At 48.1% G+C, this 13,524-nt stretch overlaps 1 protein-coding gene across 1 annotated transcript in view; it reads left to right on the forward strand.

Moving 5' to 3' along the window:
* The window catches only part of LOC137518568 (collagen alpha-2(VI) chain-like), a 131,689-nt gene that overhangs the window by 87,851 nt on the left and 30,314 nt on the right, over positions 1-13,524 (forward strand). The window contains exon 12 of the mRNA XM_068236616.1: positions 6,568-6,630. Within this exon, the coding sequence (XP_068092717.1) occupies positions 6,568-6,630 (63 nt within the window). The remainder of the gene's footprint in view (positions 1-6,567; positions 6,631-13,524) is intronic.

A 13,524-nucleotide genomic window follows, 5' to 3' on the forward strand; every position in this document is an offset into this window, starting at 1 on the left:
AGATCTGACTTTCGTAATTTTAGGAGTAGAGTGTTATCCTATTTCGAATTGAGACCCCGATCTTCAGGAACTGAGGCCCAAAAGGTCACATTTATAAAGACCTTGTTATCGGGCGACTCTCAGACATGGGCATACAGTTTGCCCACCGGAGACTTAGCCCTTACCTCCGTAGAAGAATTTTTCAAAGCTATGGCAGTAATTTACGACAACCCGGATCTTGCCTCGACTTCTGAGCGGAAGCTCAAGCTGTTGCGTCAAGGCAAAGGTCCGGTCGAGGATTACGCAGCTGAATTTAGGAGATGGTCAGTTACAGCCAGGTGGGACACTTATGCCCTGTTAGACTCTTTATTATCAGGGCTGTCTGATGAGCTCTCTGACCTGATGCTTAGTCAGCCCGAGCCCAGAACAGTCGATGAGGCCATCTCAGCGGCCATCCGTATCGACCGCAGGCTGCGCTACCAAAAACAGACCAGAGGTAGTTCTCGGGTCAGAGTGGTGTCTTACGCCACAGCCCCAGTGACCCCACCTCCTACTGTCTCATCTCCTCCGGTTTTGCCTCCAACCGAACCGATGCAGATTGGTCGGTCAAAGTTAACCCAAGTGGAGCGGAGATGGAGAATGACCGAACAGCTATGTTTGTATTGTGCTGAAGGGGGGCATAGAGTACGAAACTGTCCTAATAAGCCGGGAAACGCTACCGCCTAGGAGTTGTAGGGGGTATTCCCCTAGGCGCCCAACTCATACCCCTAGAAGAAAAACGGTTACTTTTTCCCTGTACTGTTACATGGGAAGATAAGACCGAGGCCACGGAAGCCTTTATTGATTCAGGCTCCGCGGCTAATTTTATGAGCTTTGAGTTTGCTAAAAAATTGGGTATTCCGCTCACTACGGTGGAACCACCCATTCAGGTTACGGCAGTGGATGATTCTCCTCTGCAGAGGAATCATCCGCTGTCTCAGACACCAGAGGTAGGAATCACTGTGAGGGTTCTGCATTGGGAAACATTACAGTTTTTTGTGTTACATATGTCTACGTCCACTATTATACTTGGTATGCCATGGCTACGCCTTCATTCTCCGCACATTGATTGGGCCACCGGCCAATTAATTTCCTGGTCAGATCATTGTTTCCAACAATGTTTATTGAAGGTGACTTTGGGCCAAACCAGGATTCAGGTGGAGGGGGTTCCTGAGCAGTATTCAGAGTATTCTGACGTATTTTGTCCCAAGGCAGCAGACAAGTTACCCCCACATCGCCCCTTTCGACTGTCCCATCGATCTCCGTTCAGGTTGTATGCCCCTTTGCAGCTTCGGCGGAGCTAGCCGGACAGCGCGGGCAGCGCGCGTTTCAAGCCTTCCTGGACCCTTGCGACTACTTTACATCGGTGAGCCTCCATTTACAAGCCTCCTCCTTCTGCCATATATCCCTTTTCACTGTTCTCATTTATTCGTGAGCTTAGCTCTCCTCTTTCAACCTTTTTTCTTATAATTGTTGTCACATGCATTATAACACTTATATCTAGTTGTTAACCTATGTCAAGTTGCACTTTGAGCACTTTATAATTATATTAATACGCACTAGCACCTCATCAGTGGCAGTTTATGGGTGGGGGGCCTTTTTGTTGATACTGGGATTGCCCCATATGTGCCTTCATGTCTGAATCATTCTCTGCGACACAGTATACTTATATACAATTACAAGTATTTGGTATATTTTTTGTCCAGATACTGTGCTTTATTTATCGCAGGAAGCTCAGACTGTGACACATATATTTTACCAAGCTAAGTGCTGGTATTGGGCTCTATACATTATTGAGTTATAGGGATTATTTGGTCCAGGTTGGTCTTATTGTTTTTAATTGATTTTAAAATTGTAGTGGCTATCAATAAAGACATTTTGCACTCAATCACATCCTGGATTTTTCCTTTGCTTGCTCTATTGAATTATTAATGATGTCAGGTTGTATGCCCCCCCCCCCCCCCCCCGGGCCATTTGTACAATTTATCTGGGTCTGAAAAAATGGCCATGCAGGAATACATCCGTGAAAATTTGGCAAGGGGTTTCATTCGCCCGTCCCGGTCGCCTGCTGGGGCAGGTTTCTTTTTTGTTAAGAAAAAAGACGGAGGCCTACGGCCCTGCATTGATTACCGGGGCCTAAAAAAGATTACGGTGAAGAATCGCTATCCGTTGCCCCTGATAGATGACTTATTCACACAGGTCACCAATGCCAAGGTCTTTTCGAAACTAGACTTACGGGGTGCGTACAACCTGATACGGATAAGAAAGAGCGATGAGTGGAAGACGGTCTTTAATACACCCGACGGGCATTACGAATACCTGGTGATGCCCTTCGGGTTATGTAATGCCCCAGCCGTTTTCCAAGAGCTCATCAATGAGGTCTTCAGGGAGGTGTTGGGGAGGTTCGTTCTAGTATATCTAGATGATATACTTATATTTTCCAACAACCTCTCTGAGCATAGGAGTCATGTAAAATTTGTATTGGAAAAACTGAGGCGGAACTCATTGTACGCCAAGCTGGAGAAATGTATCTTCATAGTTACCTCTGTCACCTTTCTGGGATACATTATCTCCACCACAGGCCTGTCCATGGACCCTGCCAAGGTTTCCGCAGTTCTGGAATGGGCTCAGCCGGTTGGGTTGAAGTCACTTCAGCGATTTTTAGGCTTCGCAAATTACTACAGAAGGTTCATTAAAGGGTACTCCACTGTTATTGCACCCCTCACCAGCCTCACCAAAAAAGGGGCAGATACCACTCATTGGTCTCCAGAAGCTGTTCAGGCATTCTCCACTCTAAAGGATCTCTTTTGTTCTGCACCGATCCTTAGACACGTGGACACCTTATTCCCTTTTATTGTGGAGGTAGACGCCTCAGAGATCGGGGTGGGGGCTGTGCTGTCTCAGCGGTCAGGTTTGCAGAGTCGTATGCACCCCTGTGCCTACTTCTCTCGTAGGTTCTTCCCAGCCGAGAGAAACTACGATATAGGCAACAGGGAGCTCCTGGCCATTAAGTTGGCTTTTGAAGAATGGCGACATTGGTTAGAGGGAGTAGAACACATGATTACGGTTTACACTGATCACAAGAACCTGGAATACATCGAGGGGGCTAAGAGGTTGAGCCCCCATCAGGCTCAATGGTCTTTGTTTTTTTCTCGATTCAGGTTTATTATTACGTATACTCCCGGGAGCAAGAATGTTAAGGCAGATGCGTTGTCCAGGTGCTTTGAGCCAGAGACAGCACAGCCCTCCGTCCCTGAGACTATTGTTCCACGAAAATTAGTGCTGGCTGCAATCGATACTTGGGATGACTGGAAGGAGACTTTAAGTCCCTTTCAGCAGGACATCCCGGAAGGGAAGCCTGAAGGGGTTATGTTCATTCCTCTGCCCTTCCGCCTCCAGGTCTTAGAGATGTTCCATGCGCACAAGAATGCTGGACATCCCGGAGCAGCCAGAACACAAGATCTTGTGGCCAGGTGTGCCTGGTGGCCTTCCCTGTCAGCATATTGCAAGGAGTTTGTTAGGGAATGTGCAATTTGTGCTAAAAGTAAACCCTCCCGGCTGGCACCTGTCGGTACTTTGCAGCCTTTGCCCGCCCCGAGTGAACCGTGGACCCACTTGTCCATGGATTTTGTGGGTGAGCTCCCCAAGTCTGAAGGCATGTCGGTCATCTGGGTGGTAGTCGACCGCTTCAGCAAGATGGCCCATTTCATGCCCTTGAAAGGACTCCCCTCGGCCCAGGAATTGGCCGACTTATTCATCGGGCACATTTTCCGGCTGCATGGCATTCCGGAAAACATAGTGTCAGATCGGGGAGTCCAATTTGTCTCTAGATTCTGGAGGGCATTTTGTCACCAAATGGGTATGAAGCTGTCTTTCTCGTCAGGCTACCACCCACAGACAAATGGGCAGACTGAACGGGTCAATCAATCTTTGGAACAGTTTTTAAGATGTTACGTTGCGGAGGCACAGAATGACTGGGTAAAATTTCTGCCCTTCGCAGAATTCGCACAAAATAATTTGAAGAGTTCTTCTTCTGGATTTTCCCCGTTCCAGATAGTGACAGGGAGATCGCCCAAGTTCTCCCCATTGCCAGTGGCCTCCACTCCGTTTCCGGCTCTGGAGGCCTGGCAGAGGTCATTTAAAGACACTTGGTGGACGGTGAAAAATAATTTGGAAAAGGCATTTCAAAGTCAAAAGGGTCAAGCTGACAAGAGACGTTCTTTGGAGTGGAGGTTCCAGCCAGGAGACTTGGTGTGGGTATCCACACGTCACTTGACCCTGAGACAACCCTCAGACAAGCTTGGTCCCAGGTATGTGGGTCCGTTCCCGGTAGCGAAAAAGATCAACAACGTTACTTATACCGTTGATCTTCCCGCCAGCATGCGTGGGGTAAGGTCCTTTCATGTGTTCCTGCTCAAGCCTGCAGTCCATGTGGGTCCTACTCCTCCTCCTCCTGTGATGGTGGATAGTCAGCCTGAGTATGAAGTAGAGAAAATTTTGGACTCACGTATTGTGCAGAACTCAGTACAATATCTAGTGCACTGGAAGGGGTATGGTATTGAGGAAATAATGTGGGTACCTGAGGGCCGCATGCATGCTGATAAGTTGAAGAGGGAGTTCCACACTTTACATACAGAAAAGCCTGGAAGGAGCTGTCCGGAGGCCACTCCTCGAGGGGGGGGTACTGTGAGGAAACGCGGAAAGACAGCCGCCTCTGTACAGCATGAGGCGGCTGTTTCCGGGAAGGGCATGGCGGAACGCAGAGAAACCGCCGCGTCTGACGCGGCGGTTAGCGCGCATGACCCTGCTACCGATACTTTGTCCCAGCGCGGGACCACCGCCAGTGCTGCCAGTGGTGCGATCAACCCCGCGCATGGGGCAGCAGGAACGTTGCAAGACGGTGTTTGTGTAGCTGGGACTCATAGTCCCTCTAGGTTCAGAATGACGCGCGTGCGCGCGGAGAGGCAGAGCTTATATGGCAGCCAGAAAGAGGTCAGCTGACCTGGTCAGTCAGCTGACAACTCTGCTCTTTCTCATTGGTCCACCACTTAGGGAGGTGCTGGAGAGTATCTGTGTATATATACTGCTGGCTGTTCAGTTGTTGGTTGTCTGGCATTGCGAACACTTCGTGGTAGCACTCAGACCTGTCTGTATCTGTGTTCTAGCATAGTTTCCAAAGGTGTTGACGGCCACGGATCTCACACCTTAGCGTTAGGAAATTATACTGTATTATTTGTTATGACCTTCTGCTTGCCTGACTATTCTTCTGTACTCTGATCCTGTACCTTGCTAGTCTGATACTCTGTTGCCGAACCCCGGCTCGCCCTAAGACTCTGCATCTGCCTCCTGATTCTGTACCTCGATATTTCCGATACCCTGTTGCCGTACCCTGCTTGTTTATTAGACCCCGCATCTGCCTTCTGAATCTGTACTGTATCTGTCTGTGTGGTTACGACCTGGTTTGTCCGACCTCGAGAACCGACCTTACTGTCAGAGGCGGTTCCCAGTCCTGATAGTGACACTCCCTCCTGAGTGTCACTCTAGGTTGTCCTTCCTACTCTCCCCTCTTGGAGAGTTCAGGTCTCCGGAAGGAATTTGTGCAGTATTCTTTACTGCCCTGAGGCCTAGTCCTCTAGGTATTACTGTTGCACCAAACACTACTACTCTACTCAGGTGTCCAGAGGTTAGCATATATATCTGATTATCGGTGCTACTGCAGATCATCAATAATCTGGTATATATCTGTATTCCTAGTGATACTGCAGATCACCGGTAATCAGATCCTCTCTGTGTTACACCGATCGTTACAGGAGGCTAGAGTTATGCATCAGGAGGGGGATTAGGGTTATGCATCAGGAGGGAGGTTAGGGTTATGCATCCGGAGGGAAGTTAGGGTTATACATCCGGATGGAGGTTAGGGTTAAGCATCAGGAGGGAGGTTAGAGTTATGCTTCAGGAGGGAGGTTAGGGTTAAGCATTCGGAGGGAGGTTAGGGTTATACATCCGGAAGGAGGTTAGGGTTATGCATCAGGAGGGAGGTTAGGGTTATGCATCAGAGAGATGTTAGGGTTATGCATCCAGAGAAAGGTTAGGGCTATGCATCTGGAGGGAGATTAGGATTATGCATATAGAGGGAGGTTAGGGTTAAGCATCAGGAGGGAGGATAGGGTTATACATCAGGAGGGAGGTTAGGGTTATGCATCAGGAGGGAGATTAAGGTTAGGCATCAGGAGGGAGGTTAGGGTTATGCATCAGGAGGGAGGTTCGGGTTGCGACCCAAGAGGGAGGTAAAGATTGGATGCCAGGAAAAGTTTAGTATTAGGCAACTGGGGGGAGGTTAAGGGGTTTCAACTTCGTAAGATGTAAAAATGTAATGTTAGTTTCTGGTGAAATTCCAGTTAGTTAAAGTTCTAGGCAGACTGACTGATTGACTACTCAACACTGAAATGGCACAACATTCAGTTTCTATATATATCATAATATACTGTAAATTGTTATAAATGCATTGCTATCAGAGTAGATTATCTGTAATTTAGTATACTTGTCCAGGGAGAATTTGGACCTAATGGACAACCAGGAGAACGAGGTCTTACTGGCACACCTGGGTTTCCTGTGAGTATTGCATATTTATTTTTACACTGTGATTAGATAAAGCACAGTGTAAAGCTCAAGAATAGTGTGGAAAGTAATTATAATCTCTCTTGGGATTACTGTGATGATTTTGCTGAGAAATGATCCCTTTACCCCCCACAGTTTTTTATGCCCTTAGAAAATGTAGAAATATATGCATGTGTATATCTATATACAGTATATAAAATAGGATATGTGTGTATGTACAGTGTGTGTGTGTGTGTGTGTGTGTGTGTGTGTGTGTGTGTGTGTGTGTGTGTGTGTGTGTGTGTGTGTGTGTGTGTGTGTGTGTGTGTGTGTGTGTGTCTGTGTGTGTGTGTGTGTGTGTGTGTGTGTGTGTGTCTGTGTGTGTGTGTGTGTGTGTGTGTGTGTGTGTGTGTGTGTGTGTGTGTGTGTGTGTGTGTGTGTGCGCCACGATCACTCAAAAACACCTTGACCGATTTCAATAATACTTGGTATACAGATCCCTTACCACCTGGGATGATATGTTCTTGGGGTTTCACATCCCCTCTGCACACCTAGGTGGAGCCACAAACAGCCAATCAGATTTCACCCATTCATGTCAATGGAAAAAAATGTAAAAGGCTGCCATTCACACAGTAATAAAGCCAGAGTCCCCAAACGTGGCAACGAGGTAAAAAAAATTAGGGAAAGTGGGCGGAGCATAAAACTGACAATCAAATTTGAGCACTGTGTCGGGCAAGAAAAATAAGCTGAAAGCAATATGCACAACAGAGTGTCGGGCATACGCTCAGGAAGTTTTCTAGAGCACTCTATGCTCCCAGAATAGGTAAGCTAGCTAGAAGTTACCCAGTTGGAGGCCAAGTGTAGAAGACCCCCTCACCGATTTCCCCCATCTCCGCATCTCTCTCCCTATCTATCTATCCCTCCCTCTCCCTCTATAGTGATAGCAGGTGACCGGCACTGTTACTCACCGTTCCCCTCACCCGCGCCGCCGATCATCTGCTCTGGTCTTCTCTGTCCCCAGTACCGGGATGCAGCATAAAGATGTCATCATGCTGTAACCCGGTACTGGGGACAGTGAAGACCAGAGCGGGTGATCAGCGGCACAGGCTAGAGGCACAGAAAATAACAGCGCTGGCCACCCGCTATCATTGGAGTGGGAGAGAGGTAGGATGGATGGATAAGGGTGTGGAGGGATCGGCCACCGCTATCACTGCAGAGGGAGAAGAAGGGAGGGATGGATGGATGGGGGGATCAGCCACCTCTATAACTGCAGAGGAAAGGAGGGATGGAGGAATTGATGCGGGGAGAGAGAGAGAGAGAGATGGGGGGATTGGCCACTGCTATCACTGCAGAGGGAGGGGGGAGAGATGGATGCAGGGAGAAAGAGAGGTCGAGGGATTAGCCACCCGCTCTCACTGCAGAGAGGGAAGGAGGGAGGGGTGGATGCGGGGAGAGAGATGGGGGGGAATTGGGCCACCGCTATCACTGCAGAGGGTGGAAGGGAGGGAGGGATGGATGCGGGGAGAAAGAGAAATGGGGGGATCGGCCAGTCGCTATCACTGCAGAGGGAGAGGAAGGGAGGGAGGGATGGATGCGGGAAAAGAGAGAGATGAGGGGGGATCGTCCACCCGCTATCGCTGCAGATGGAGAGGGAGGGAGGCGGAGAGAAAAGGGGGGGATCGTTGAGGTTTGCACCTATACTGGGCCTCTTATAGCTAACTAACTATACTGGGCCACCTGAAGCTTGCTAATTGTACTGGGGCACCTGAAGCTTGCTAACTGTACTGGGGCGCCTTAAGCTTGCTAACTATACTGGGGCACTTGTAGCTAGCTAACTATACTGGGGCACCTAAAGCTGGTTAACTATACTGAGGTCCCTAAAGCTGGCTAATGATACTGAGGCACCTAAAGCTGGCTAACGACGCTGGTGAAACTTTAGCTAGATTACCTGTAACAGGGCACCTATAGCTAGCTAACTTATACTGTGGCACCTATACTTGGCTACCTATACTGAGCGCACTTATACTCACCATTGGTGTGCTGATCCCTCGTCGTGTACCTGTGATAGTGACATTTCCTAGTGATCAGTGTTGATGACGCCAGGGTCACGCACTGTCATCTGGCAGCAAAGTAATTTTTTTTTTGCATTGAATTCAATAAAATTACTATAACTAAATCTAGACAAAACGGAATTTATGATCTTCCCACCCCGGTCATCCCTGGACCTCCCAGATGTGCAGGTCACTGTTAACCACACTACTATTCACCCTACCTCTCAAGCCCGCTGTCTGGGTGTCACCCTGGACTCCGCACTCTCCTTCATTCCCCACATCCAAAACCTCACAAAGTCCTGCAACTTCCACCTTCGTAACATCTGTAAGATTCGCCCTTTCCTGACCCCTGCCACCACCAAACTCCTCATCCATGCCCTCATAATTTCCCGCCTCGACTACTGCAATGCCCTTCTGTCTGGACTCCCTAAGACCCGAATAGCCCCACTGCAGTCCATCATGAATGCGGCTGCCAGAATTATCCACTCCTCCCATCGCTCCACCAGGGCGGCTCCCCTCCGTGAATCCCTCCACTGGCTTCCTATCCAGTCCAGAATCAGATTCAAGATATTGTGTCTGACCTACAAATCCATCCACAAAACCTGTCCAACCTACATTTTTGATCTTACTCAGAGATACACACCAAGCCGCTCACTCCGCTCCTCCAATGAACTTCGCCTGACCGTCCCCCGCATCACCCAGTCCCATGCACGCCTCCAAGACTTCTCAAGAGCCGCTCCGACACTATGGAACTCCCTACCTCCACCCATTAGGGCAGCCCCCTCCTTCAACACCTTCAAGAAGGCCCTCAAAACTCACCTTTTCACTCTTGCCTACCACCCCTCACAATTGCTCTAAACCCACAGCCGAACTCTGGTCCCCTACCTCTTGTGTCCCTACCTCTCCCTCTAGATTGTAAGCCTTTGGGCAGGGTCCTCACTCCTTTTGTGTCCTACCTGATCATGCACCTCTATTACTGTGCACCCATGCTATGCATTTGAGTGAACCTAACTTGCCTAATCTCCATGCTCCCATCCAGTGACTAAGCATTACCTTGTACTCATACTGTGCTGTGTGATCTGGTTTTCTTGTATTCCTGTATTGTCATATTGCTGTTTGTCACCCCTAAATATTGTCTGTAACCTAAATTAATGTCCAGCGCTGCGTAATATGTTGGCGCTTTATAAATACAACAAATAAATAAATAAATAAATATAATAACCTGCAAGGAATTGCAAAGACAGATGAGCACTGCGCGGTGGGCAGCATAAGACAGATAATGTATAAATGCACGCAAGAGGGAGTACATTTATACACATTTATACACTGGAGGGCAGCGGCGAGGCGGAGGACACAGCCGATTCTCAAGAGATTTCATGCTGAAATCGATCGGGAATCAGCCTGTGATGTATGGGCAGTTAACGTTTCTCTCTCTAATCAGATTTGATCAGAGAGATATTTTTCTCTTGGTTGAATATGCCCATAATTGCTAGATGTATGGCTATCTTTACATTCGTATTAGTACAGTTTTAGCAGCTGCAGCTCGGAAGTGTAAATGATCAGAGATTTTGGGGAGTAATCTTGAAATTTTAGTTTAGATTTGATTTTGCGTTTCAAGCTTCTATTATACTCAGGAAAATGGGTGGAGCCTACAAAGGCCAAACAAAATGCACCTATTGATTTTAAAGGGCAATATTTAAATTGTTGCCATTCTTACACTATTAATAGCAGAGGCCTCAAACCTGCTACTGTGATGATCCGCTCAGCTGGCTGCACAGGCAGACAGCTGTTTGTCCATTCCTCTAGTCCAGGGGTCCCCAAACATTTTGGGTCGAGGGCCGGGTCAACATACTTCAGACTGCTGGGGGGGCCAGAGTATACATAAAATGACGTAGAAGTCTTTGTAGGCCAGACAGTGAAGCATACCCAGTTGACAACCTGCAGTCGACAGCAGTGTCACCTGATGTGGTATTTGATTGGAAACCAGCGAATCACAGCTTTCTGGCTTCCATGTGGATGGGTGGTGCCAGCACTGCTATTCTATATGTGGACCACCAATATTTAAAGATGTAGCTGACCTCACCTATAAGCAATACATTTTGTGTGTAGGGGGCCGGTAAAAAAACCTCAAGGGGCCACATTCGGCCCGCGGGCCTTAGTTTGAGGACCACTGCTCTAGTCTGTGGGCTGCAGGTCTCTGGAACAGAGACCTGTCTTTCCATTGCAAGTTTCTGGTCTGTTCTCTTGCTGGGGAATTTGCATACATTCGTTATGCAAATCCCCTACCTGCCTTCTTTGATGACTGGCACTATAAGAGCTTTATGTTTCCCAGAATGCTTTGCTGGACATTTCCCTTCCATGCTCTGTTCCTGATGGACACTGCTGGAGTGTCAGCCATTGCTATCTAGTATAGTTAATTCCTGGGGGTTGCTTTAGGCTCCCCTGCTAGCCCAGTCAGGTTGTATTATCTGTATTGCCTGTTCTGTCTTGTCTTGCCTGTTTGCCATTGTCCTGTCCCTATGGTGGTTGACAGGAAATGGTTCTGATCTCTGTTCTTGGAGTATAGCTGGTGCAGCGGTTGCTACCAGCTATCTCTTCTGTTCTGTCTTCTGGGATCGCGCTAGCTACTTTTTGCTAGCGCTGGGGATCCTTCTGTTCTGTCTCCTGGGATCGCGCTAGCTACTTTTTGCTAGCGCTGGGGAGCCTTCTGTTCTGTCTTATTTGGATCGCACTGGCATCTAGCGGTAGGGGCTGTGGATCCTTCTGATCTAGTTCCTGGAGTGTAAGCTGGAGCAGCGGTTGCTACCAGCTACCTCATCTGATCTGTCTTGTTTAGATCGCACTAGCCGCTAGCGTTAGCGGCTGTGGATCTTTCTGATCTGTGTTCCTGCTTGGATCACACTTGCTCTGGCGGAAGAGCGGTGGATCCTTTCTGCCTAGTTCCTGTTTTTCGTGTGTCTGTCTTGTCCGCTACGCTTGCTGCAGGCTCGGTGAGGTAACCGTTAAGCAAGCGCTCGCGTCCTCTGTTTCATGTTTGTCTGTTTATGGTTAGTTAGGCGTGCTTGTCTCTATTGTGCTTATCACGTGGAGATCGCGCATAACCGCGTGCACTGTTGCGAATGAGTGCGGTGTTCGCGGTTAGCTAGTGGTTGTTATTTTCCGTATCTCCTTATTGTATTTGCTGTGCCTTTGCTACCCTCGTATTCTATTCTGTTCTGCCTTGTGTCACGTCTGGCGATCGCACCTCTCACGATCGCGTTCCTATTTCGTATCTGCTGTTGTGTGTGCGGGGTGGCGACTGGATTGGCGCACACACATACAACCTATCCCTTTGCTCAATCTCATTCGCAATCGCCTCTCTTGCGATTGCGTTCTGCGCTTCGTACAATTCCTGTCTGGCACTTGTGGAGGTACAGAGGATTGGTTCCTCTGCACTCCCCAGCGCCATCTGCCAACAGGAATTTCCCTCTACAGGTGCGTAGCACCTTTTGCTGGGTGCCTGCAAATATACGCTTGTGGAGGATTTCCGCCGTGTCAGCGCACGCGTTCTGCGCTGATCACGGAGAAAGTTCCACAATCGTGACAGAATGTCCAGCCCTACCCAAAACCCCAGTGTAGACGGAATTTCCGATTTGTACGATTTTGTCGAATATGGCTCTTGTACCTTTAAGAGATTTAAAAAACTTGAACCTGAATCAGCAGACAAATTTTTGTCTGAGTGTATGAAACTGTTAGCGAACCCTGAATTCCAATGCACCCCAGTGTCTACCTGGGCCCCCCAAATGGTCTACATTCTGTTGGGGGGCGAAATGTTAATGTGGGGTTATGATGTGTTAAATCATACCACCCTGAGTCAAAGACCCCTGGAATTCTTGGCCTTTTTAATTCACAATTGGCTGAGATTACCTCAATTACCATACCCCCTTAATGAGTTGTTGTCAGCAGCTCAATCAGCTGTTCCATCTACTCTTTCATCCACAAAGCAGCCATCCAAAGCCTCTAAGTCTAAACGTAAAAGATCTAGGAAGGCTTCCCAGCGGAAAGATCCGTTGCCCCTAGCAACCACAAATAAACAGGTTATTTCTGTCAAGTCTAAAATGGGCAAAACCATGCAGTATGATAATGATGTTTATAATGCATCTGCTGATCAGTTTCCAGGGTTTTTGCCCCAATCCAAAGCTTATGTGGATCCTGCTATAGGTAGGATCGCACACTACATTAAAGCAGTTAAAAAATCTGTTCTTGTTCCTGAACTCCACCCCTATGGAGATTATTTGGATACTGGCCTGTTTAAACCCCCATTTACTTCCTGGGATATTGGGGCCTTGCTGGAAGAATTCGATTTTGATTGGAAAGCCTTTTGCGATTTTTACATCGCAAAAAGCGAAGATGTCTTGAATGCTTGTCTCGATTCTATGTACCTTCTGATTGATTCCGATGAATGTGACAAGGATGATGTGGATCTGGTGATCTATGTATGGCAAACGATTTTGGATGAGTTGCACACACACCAACCAATTGATTCCAATAAAGAGACATCTTTGTCGGATGATTGTTCCTGCCTTTCTGGGGTAAAGCATGAGAGTCTTGACTTTGTGCGATCTGAAATGTATGAGTGTGCCGCTGTGGTTGGTTCCTGTGCGAATCCCGAAGGATTCTCTCCTGACAGTGTGCAGTTTGAATCTGTGCGATCTGATGCCTGTTTCTCGGATGTTCCTGCAGATTGTGATCGGCATGAGTCTGCCGGTTTCCTCAAGGATGTGTGGGATCCTTTGTCAGTTAGAAACAGATCTTTGAGATCTTCTGTCTGTGACCCTGCTATGGGGAAAATTTCTCGACTATGCAGCGTCAAAAGTAA

This window comes from Hyperolius riggenbachi, chromosome 5 (genome assembly GCF_040937935.1).
Source record: "Hyperolius riggenbachi isolate aHypRig1 chromosome 5, aHypRig1.pri, whole genome shotgun sequence".
Taxonomy (NCBI): Eukaryota; Metazoa; Chordata; class Amphibia; order Anura; family Hyperoliidae; genus Hyperolius; species Hyperolius riggenbachi.